A 10,763-nucleotide genomic window follows, 5' to 3' on the forward strand; every position below is an offset into this window, starting at 1 on the left:
GCATGATTAGCCATGCATATGTTTCTTAGGCTCCACACTACTACACAGATGTTTTCGCTGCTTTGCCGCTGGTTTGGGAAGCCTTGGATTTGAGTCAGCAATAATGATAATATAGATTATCACTGCAGATTTGTGAATCAGCAGTGAAAACACACATCACTTTGGTTTGAGGAAGGAACTGACGGTGATAATAAATACTTTGTGAACCAGCAGTAAAAACAGACATGACCATTGGTTTGAGAAAACAACCGCACCGCCGGTCCGGTGGTGATAATACTTCTTTCACCGCGGGTCTTGGACCCAAACCAGTGGAGGTGTGTCCGTTTCATTGCCGGTTTGGACCAGCAATGAAAGTTAATTTCACCACCAGCTCTTAATTTGAACCTAATATCATCAGAGTTATAATATATACTTCATGACCAGGATACATGTCACTAGCACATTGCATCAATATATATAAGAAGTCCATGCATCAAGTTTTAACCACGAGTCCATATATCAAATCCGTGCCACGAGTCCGTACATCAAATATATTATAATTATAAGTTTGATGAGAACAATCCGAGCTACCTCTTACCCCAAAAGAATGCAGAACTCTGAATCTGGTCTCAAAACGTGGTCCAAAATGAACCCAGTTGTTCTTGAAGTGCCAATAGCTTGGTTAGAAGCAACTCTTAAGTACCTAGCTTGGCGTTATGCAAAATGGAATGAGGAAACCAAAAAGGTATCATATGTACTCAAATTATCTAGCTAGGTTCATATATATACATGTCCTAGTCAAGCATGTTAAACTACACCAGAAACGATTTGTGCTGGCACGTCGAAATTAGCGTGTTGGCGCCCGGAATTGGCACTCGTAGTACAAAGGTGACTGGAGCCGCCGGGCTAGTGCCTGCCAGCACTGGGCAATCTAAGCGCCCACCAGCACAGATGGGATGCATCTGTGCTGGCGGGTGCACTAGGTGGCCTACCAGCACAAATGCCGCCCAAATAAAGCCGCAACCAACTTCTTCCCCAGCTAACCTTCCATTTGGAGCTTGCTCGAGAGGAGCTTGAGAAAAGCTCCAAAAATATCAAATCTAAGTGGGAAGGTTTTGCTCTTGTTTTCTTTGGAGAAGGTGTCTATTAAAGGTAAGTTTGTGCCATTCCAACCTTCTTTTTCAACTTCTATTCATCATTTCTAGCTTCAATAGGTTGTCATCTAGATCTAGAAGAGAGAGGAGCAAGAGAGAGAAAATAACTAGAGATGGATTATTTCTGTAAATAAAATTCTATGGTCATATTATAACCATTACAGTGCTATGTTTGTCATTTTAATGTAATATAGAATTGAGTTTGATTATATTTTTCCTATTTAATTATTACATCCATAGTTTTAATTAATAAGTTTGATTGAATTTAATATATAATTGAGTTTGATTTTTTTCCTTCTACTTATTAATTATTACATCCATGGTTTAATTGAGTTTCATTTAGGGTAATATAGACTTATTTTTTATTATATTTCTTCCTACTTATTAGTTACTACATCCATAATTTAATTGAGTTTATAGAATTACGACCCATAGCTCATGAAATTAGTTAATATAACATAGAATTGTTGTCATAAGTTGTTAAAGATGGATCATAGAGCATGGATGTATGGCATACGGAGACATTCACATATATTCATGTCAGAGGTATCAAAGTTTGTGGATGATGCGGAGAAGCACGCTCACATTTGCAAGACAAAACAAATACGTTGTCCGTGTTTTGACTATAGTAACAATATTTTGTGGGAGGATACTGATATCATTAAGAGGCATTTGATAAAGCGAGGTTTTGTGGATGGATACACAATTTGGTCCCACCATGGTGAGGTAGGAGGTACTTTTAACAACACAAACATCAATACTGGCTCTGATGAAGTGGGTGGTGATGATGCAAATGAAAATGATCATGTTATGATGAATGATGATTATGACCGTGGAGATCAAAATAGTTATCAAAAAGATGCGCGTGTGGAACCACAGGTGGACGAGGAACGTGATGTTGATATGGACGACATGTTACACCACATTGAACCGGAAGTGTTGTTAGGGAGTGCTAAAGGGTTCGAGATTTTCAAGACACTCAAGAAGGTAGCAAAGGACTGTATGTATGAGGGATGTGGGAAGGAGTGGATAGTGTTGCAGTTCGTCCTTCATCTTCTGATCCTGAAGGCTAAATTCGGCTGGTCAGACAACAGTTTCAATGATCTTCTTACTCTGCTGAGCAAGTTGCTCCTGAAGCCTACCTTTGTGCTAAAAAAATACATACGAAGCAAAGAAAATTATCAATCCATATAAGATACGTGTGCGAAAAATACACGTGTGTAGGAACCACTACATATTGTACCGCGGTGAGTACGCAGCATTGGAAAAGTGTCCAAATTGCGATGCTAGCTGTTACAAAAGTAATGCTGATTTTCTGTGAGGACCGTGCTGGTTCCTGCATCTGGAATAAGAGGAAGAAGGGTGCAAAGAAAAGTACATCTGGATAGAACATAAGTTACTACGGTTTCATAGAGGAAATATGGGAACTTGACTATGGAGAGAATATCCGGATGTATCAATCGCCTCTATGCGAACACCACTATTTTTGTACGCCACACTTTTGTTGTCCTTTGCGGTGACATAAAATGTGTATCCATTAATTTCATATGCTTGCCATGAGGTGACATTGCTTGATGGGCCAGACGCCAACCTGGTCAATGTTACTTCATTTGTGGAATTTCCTTCAAATTGTGTATCCTTTAACCATGATGGGAAACAACGCTTTTGCTCTTTGATGATCTAATCCTCCGAGTGACCATTACTTTGTCCACGGACCTCATTTAGGTGTTGCTCGATGAAGGGCTCGACTATTGTGAGTTGTTGTAGAATACTTTAATGCGCTTTCTCCAATTGCTGGTTATCCTTATCGATGAATCTTTTCATTCCAATGGTACCTCTCCCGGACAATCTACCCTCGTGTCGAGATTCTAGTAAACCAATAGCTCTCTTATCTTTTATGTAATATATGCAGCAATCAACACTCTATTCTGTACGGTAGCTCTCGATCATGCTACTCTCTTGAAAGGTCTTGTTTCTCATGTATCCATTGAGAGTCAACATGAACCGTTCCTATGTCCGCATCTGATGGAAGTACATAGGCCCTATTTCAGTTATTTGCTAGACCATGTGGACCATGAGATGTTCCATGATATCGAAAAAGGATGCTGGAAAGCACATCTCGAGCTGGGCTTGAGTTTCCGACACAAACAATTGAAGTCTAGCCAACTCGACACAATCTATCACTTTCTATGAAATCACGTTGAAGAAGTAACACATCTGTGTGATAACCATCTTTACGAATACTGGTTTGATAGCCCAGATCGCAATAGCGAGAAAAACTGTGATCATCACATGGCAATCATGAGAGTTATAGCTGGCAAGCATCATGTCCTTCAATGAGACTAGCGACTGGATGTTGGATGAGAATCCAGTCGGCACTTTCTACCTGCGCAAGCACTTGCACATAGCCAATCTCTCATCTGGTGTTAAGTTGTAGCTAGCCGGGGGAAGGTATTGCTTACCACTAGGAAGTTCTTGCGGGTGGATCTCTGGCCTAATTTGAAGGTCAACCAGATCCTTACGTGATTTTAGTCCGTCCTTTGCCTTGCCTGATAAGTCCAAGAATCTAATGGTGCTATCGAACATATTCTTCTGAAGATGCATCCCATCAATGGCATGGCGCACCGACAGCTCTTGCCAGTATGGCAAATACTTAAAGAAGATAGACATCTTCTTAAATGGTATGTCGATGTTTGTAGTTTCAGCCTACTTCCTTCCCCTTTTCGAATTATCAGCACCACCTAATGACTTCTTACTGAGTTTGAACTGGACCTTCCGCACATTTCAAATATTATTTTACCCGTAGTCAATTTACATTTGGGCCATCAAAAAAGTCCTTAGTCCTGCGGTATTTGTGCGTCTTCAATAAGAAGTGCCTTTGCCACATGAACACTATTTTCATAGATCCCTTAAGGTACACATATGATGTACCATCCAAGCAAACTACGCATGCTGTCTTACCTTTTACCTGACCTGTCAGGATAAATAGGGCGGGATAATCATTGATGGTAACAAAGATAATGACCCTTAGTATGAAGTGCTCCTATCCGTACTCATCTCACATCCAAACCACATCTTCCCAAATCTTCTGCATATCCTCCATCAATGGCTCAAGGAAAATATCTATGTTGATGCCAAGTTGCTTCGGGCCTTGTATGAGAATGGTTAGCAAAAGAAACTTTCTCTTGTTACATAGCCATGGGGAAGGTTGTATATGGTCATCAGCACTAGCCATGTGTTGTGCGTGCTGCTTGTTTCACCAAACGGATTCATACCATCTATACTCAACGCGAACCGTACATTCCTTTTTTTCATTTGAACACTCTAGATGATTGGCATCGAAGGTCCTCCACTGGCGAGCATCGGAAGGATGTCAAAGCTTTCTGTCAACCTTTACTAGGCGATCAACATGCCAAGTCATCATTTCAGTGGTCTTTGGGTTTGAGAACAAATGCTTCAGACGGTCTACCACCAACAAATACCACATCACCAAGGCAGAGACTCTGCGTTGAGTCGTCGTATCAGTACCAGGGCTCGTCCTCTAGTTGAGCACCAGCACTTTTCTTTGCACCCTTCTTCGTCTTATTCCCAATGGAGGAACTGGCACAGTCCTTATAGAAATCGGCATTACTTTTGTAACGGCTAGCATCGCAATTTGCATACTCATCACGGTACAATATGCAGTGGTTCCTGCACGCGTGTATTTTTTGCACACGCATCTTCAATGGATTGATAATCTTCTTTGCTTCGTATGTATTTTTTGGCACAAAGTTAGGCTTCGGGAGCAACTTGCCTAGCAGTGTAAGGAAATCATTGAAACTATTGTCTGACCAGCTGAATTTAGCCTTTAGGATAAGAACATGAAGGACAAAACGCAACACTGTCCACTCCTTCCTACATCCCTCATACATACGGTCCTTTGCTGCCTTCTTGAGTGTCTCGAAATTCTCTAACCCTTTAGCACTCGCTAGCAACACTTCCGGTTCAATGTGGCATAACATGTCCACCATATCAACATCACATTCCTCGTCTACTTGTGGTTCCACACGCGCATCTTTTTTATCACTATTTTAATCTCCACGGTCATAATCATCATCCATCATAAAATGATCATTTTCATTTGCATCATCACCACCCACTTTATCAGAGCCAGTATCGATGTTTGTGTTGTTGAAAGTACCTCCTACCTCACCATGGTGGGACCAAATTGTGTATCCATCCACAAACCTCGGTTTATCAAATACCTCTTGATGATATAAGTATCTTCCCATATAATATTGTTGCTACAGTCAAAACACGAATAACGTATTTGCTTTGTCTCCGCAGCCTCCACAATTTGATACCTCTGACATGAATGTATGCGAATGCCTCCGTATGCCATACATCTGCCATACATCTGTGCTCTGTGATCCATCTTTAACAAGCTATGACAACAAATCTATATTATATTTACTAATTTAATGAGCTATGGGTCGCAATTCTATAAATTCAATTAAATTATGGATGTATTAACTAAAAAGTAGAAAGAAATATAATAAAAATAATTCTATATTACCCTAAATGAAACTCAATTAAACTACGGATGTAATAATTAATAAGTCGAAGGAAAAAAATCAACCACAATTATATATTAAATTCAATCAAACTCATTAATTAAAACTATGGATGTAATAATTAAATAGGAAAAATATAATCAAACTCAATTCTATATTACATTAAAATGACAAATATAGCACTGTAATGGTTATAATATAACCATAGAATTTTATTTACAAAAATAATCCATCTCTAGTTATTTTCTCTCTCTTCCCTCCTTTCTCTTCTAGGTTTAGATCTAGATCTAGATGACAACCTAATGAAGCTAGAAATGATGGATAGAAGTTGAAAAAGAAGGTTGGAATGGCACAAACTTACATTTTATAGCCACTTACTACAAAGAAAACAAGAGCAAAACCTTTCCCCTTAGATTTGGTAGTTTTGGAGGTTTTCCCGAGCTCCTCTGGGCAAGCTCCAAATGGAAGGTTGGCTAGAAAGCTGTTTGCGGCTTTATCTGGGCGGCATTATTTGTGCTGGTGGGCCACCTAATGCACCCACCAGCACATATGAGATTTGTGCTGATGACCTAGCGTGCTGGCGGGCGCTAACCCGGTGGCCCTGGTCACCTTTGTGCTGGCGGACGTCAATTCCGCCTGCCAGCACGCTAATTTCGACGTGCCAACACAAATCGTGTCTGGCATAGTGGTTGGAAGTCAAAATTGGGGTAGAATTGCTAATAGCCCAAGAAATAATTAATCATCCATTCATCCGCACGCGACATGCCACTTCTTGTAGGGCCGCAAACGCAGAGAAATTTAGGTATTTTTCTGGCATATATGCATTATTCCATGGAAAAAGAAAGGCAACAGCAGAATGAAAAGACCATAATGCATAGAATTGAATGAGAGCCCGGATCACAAGTAGCTAAGATTGCTACAAGGTCTGCAAGGTTATAGATGCAAAAGTCTGTGATTGAGGCTCAAACACATCACGGGTGACAGTCTCTCTCCAGCACCCCATGTATAATAGGTAGCTTCTGGGCGTAGTGCTCATCCACTCCAGCAAGAGATCTCTTCAAGCTCCCTATGGACAACCCGTACACCTTCCTTAAGCCTCACATAGAGCATTTCTCGTCCCAAAGAAGCATAGTCTCTCCACCCCCTCCCCCATTCACAAAGGAACCACTACTCCCTCTTCTCAGCCTCCTACCTCCAAGCCATGACTACAAACATGGTCGAAACAATGATCAACAATGGAAGAAGGAAGAGGGGGATATGCATGATGTGGAGATCAAACTCCAAATCGGCCTTCCATCACCAAACCGTGATTTTCCCCTTAATCTCGCAAATAGTTCTACCGTAGCTGGCACTGGCGATAACAAGGTGGAAGAATACGAAGAGCTGGGATCGGAGAGGGGTACTGCTGGCAATGGCCGCTGCTCGGAGTACTTTGCCATTGGGAAGGTCACCAAGGGAAACTATTGGATCCCTACCCCAGCTCAGATCCTCTTTGGTCCCACGCTCTTCGCCTGCTCGGTGTGCTGCAAGACATTCAGCAGATACAACAACCTGCAGGTTTGTTTGATCACAAACAATTAATAAGCACATCGGCTGATGTGCTTCTGAATATGCTACTAGGTAGTACAGACATGGATGGCATGCATGCGTGATCACCATGAGGATTTGCACACAGTAGGTTGGGGAATCTTGATCAGTACGTGTGCCTGCTATCTGCATGAGTGCATGTGCAATGGGGGGTGGGGGGCGGCGGTGTGGAAGCAGTGCGTACTTCCTCTCTGAACTTCCACTATTGGCCAGCGCCGATGTAGTGCTTCGTCCCATCATCATGGCCTTTGTGCTTGTTTCGTATGTCATGCAATGACGTGATCCAATCTATATGGGTGTGCAGAGAGTACCGCATGGCTATAGAGATTTCTTGGAAACTCCTAGCCGGATATGCTTGCTTTCTGAAATTGACCAAGCTACACAGAAAATAGATCCAATATAATGTTTATATTGTTTTTGAGTGAATTACACTGATCGATGATGACCTAGATCCTAAAATCCTAGAGAAGGGGCTGTATTCCATGTCTATGTTTAGAGTATAGACCACATGCAGCATGTATCCACATATCTACCACTTGGGAGTTACAGCCGTGCATTTATATATCCACAGGGATGTACCATCGACCTCATTCTTGCTTCCTTTTTAATTATGATTATCATAAAGTGGACCTGATCTGATTATATAAGTTGTGTGAGCAAGCAACTTCATTGGCTTTGCTGCAGCCTGTTCTTTTTTTTAATGCAATGTTGGGGCTGGGGGATTTCCCCACCAGTTTTTCATTCAACGCAGAGCGCTTAGCTAAAATATAAGGCCAGTCTTAATGCATGGTTTCATTGCACTGTTACCAATAATCTTTTCAATGAAATGAAACTGTCATTCTCAGTGTACAATTTCATAGATAGTCTGCTGCATTTAATTTTCGCATGGAGTTATGATCAATTTTATCTTGTGATGAAACTATAACATTCTCAGTGCAAGTTTCATTAGATTTCATGAACTTGTTAGCTGTGCCAGCCGGGTTTCATGTAGATGAAACTTCCCTCTCATCTCTCCTCATAATTAGGTTATCAAGTCAGCAAAACTGCTGATGTGACATAGAATTTAATACCCATAAAACCTCCCCATGACACCCCACCAAGAGTGGCCTATAAGAGTACAGTACAACACATTAGGAATGAGTGCCATTTAGGGATCGCTCTCTTAACTAATTTTGCACCTCGATTTGACTTGGCTAATTTTCCTGATGTATTCCATGCATAATCTTTGAGAATCATATCAATGCAATGTGAACTCAATCTAACCCAGAAATATCCCTAGGACCATCAGCTTAAATCATAGCGTTTGATACTACTGAATGCTACTCCATTCACAATCCATTTCAAATTGTAAGGCGTTTTAGTTTTATACATAGATTTTTCAAGGTATCTAGACATAACATATACCGTATAACTAGGTTCATAGCAAAAGTTATGTATTTAGAAAAGTCAAAAGCTAAAACGATTTACAATTTGGGACGGAGGGAGTAGCTTTTAAATTTACTTGATTGTTCTTGCATCAACTTTGAGATCTTTCTTATGAGCATCGAAGGGTACTTATTACATGTACGCACTAGCAGCTTGTAGCTACTTTTCTCTTGATAGCTTTTATATAGCTGAATCCTAGCTTTTGTAGCTAATTTTCAGACCATAGTACTGAATGCTAGCTTTTATAACTCTCGATATGCATGCCGTGCAGATGCACATGTGGGGTCACGGGTCGCAGTACCGCCGCGGCCCGGACTCTCTCCGCGGCGCGCAGCCGGCGGCGATGCTCCGGCTGCCGTGCTTCTGCTGCGCGCCGGGGTGCCGGAACCACGTGGACCACCCGCGGGCGCGGCCGCTCAAGGACTTCCGGACCTTGCAGACGCACTACCGGCGCCGGCATTGCGCCAGGCCCTTCCTCTGCCGCCGCTGCGGCAAGGCCCTCGCTGTGCGCGGGGATTGGCGCACGCACGAGAAGAACTGCGGCCGCCGGTGGCGCTGCGCCTGCGGCTCCGACTTCAAGCACAAGCGCTCCCTCAAGGACCACGTCCGCGCCTTCGGGCGCGGCCATGTCGAGCAAGCATCCGCCGCCGCCGTCTCCCCCATAACAGCCATTGTGTAGCCGGCGATCAGATGTAGCGCGCAGGAGCTTCCCAGCTGCTGCTGCGGCTGCACGTACGACGTTTTTTTTTTTTAGTTGATTCGTTGTGCTGTGGTCATGCATCATCTTTGAATGTGTATTTATGAGCTAAACTGTTAATATATATGTATCGACGACCTCATCATCTGGTGCTTTCCATGATATCTTAAGAGGATGGCTTCTCCAAAGTCTAGACTGGTTTCTAGTACAAATGCTGCAGCAGTGCTGCCAGTGCGGCGCAAGCTCACCAAGGACTGTCTTCTAGTTGAGGTTCACATGCAGTGAATATGGTCCCGGAAGAGTATATTATAATTTTGTTGGTTGAGTGATAACATAGTTAATATGATTAACAAAAATTTTCAAGTATATATATATATATATATATATATATATATATATATATATATATAATTCCGTACCGAACCCACTCCTCGTCCCGCGCCAGCGCGAGCGGCCGTGACCCCTCCCCTTCACCCCCCGCATCCGGTTTTTCTTGGACGCGCAACGACCGAGCTCACCCGTCCGGCCCTTCCACTGCGTGCAGGTAGCCCACCCAGTTTTCCTTTTTCCTCGCGTGCGCAAACGGTTTTGGACCAGAGCAGGCGCTGGCAATTTTTTTCTCAGCGAAAAAAAAATCAGGACGTAATGAGACATGCAGAAAGCATAAGCTGCCTGGTTATTTTGATCACATCACGTGGTGGTCAACAGGAAACATCGTGCCAACTTCTTCGCGTTGTGGTGAATAAAGGTTTTCTACTCACAAATAAGTAATTTATGGTTCAACGACAAGACAGCATGCCAATGAAAATCTAAGTCTTTACTATCAAATTCATTCTTCTATTTATAAAAAATATTTTTTTCCTAGTCGTGTGTGTTAAGACAAAACACTTGAAATCTACGCATTTGCATCAAGCACTACGGGAAACAGTAATTTTACCGAGTGCCCCAGGCACTTGACCAAGATCTAAAAACACTCGGCAAAGTGTTTGCCGAGTGTAACACTCGGCATTCAGCACTCGGCAAATTTTGCGTCGGCAAATAGGTGTTTGCCAAGTGTCAAACATCGCGCACTCGGCAAAAGGTTTGCCGAAGGTCAGATAAACACTCGGCGAAGATAAACACTCGGCGAAAAGGGCAGTAACGGCGTCCAGGGTAACGGCAAGTTTGCCGAGTGTCAGACGGAAGGCACTCGGCAACAAGTTAAAGTTTGCTGAGTGTCAGCCGCATGGCACTCAGCAACCACCTTAACGTTTGCTGAGTGTCGGTGGCTCGACACTCGGCAAACACGTTAAAGTTTGCCAAATATCGGGGTCGTGGCACTCGGCAAACATGGGTCACCGGGAGCATTTTAAGGCTTCTTTGCCGAGT

General features: G+C 42.6%; 1 protein-coding gene across 1 annotated transcript; it reads left to right on the forward strand.

The window, feature by feature from the left end:
- Positions 1-6,742: 6,742 nt before the first annotated feature.
- On the forward strand, positions 6,743-9,502 carry LOC117845920 (zinc finger protein WIP2). Its single transcript, XM_034726991.2, has 2 exons — positions 6,743-7,243; positions 8,970-9,502. Exons 1-2 carry the CDS (start codon positions 6,755-6,757, stop codon positions 9,375-9,377), a joined length of 897 nt encoding a protein of 298 aa, XP_034582882.1. The 5' UTR covers positions 6,743-6,754; the 3' UTR covers positions 9,378-9,502.
- The last annotated feature ends 1,261 nt before the right edge of the window (positions 9,503-10,763 follow it).

Source organism: Setaria viridis, chromosome 2 (genome assembly GCF_005286985.2).
Source record: "Setaria viridis chromosome 2, Setaria_viridis_v4.0, whole genome shotgun sequence".
NCBI classification, from domain to species: domain Eukaryota; kingdom Viridiplantae; phylum Streptophyta; class Magnoliopsida; order Poales; family Poaceae; genus Setaria; species Setaria viridis.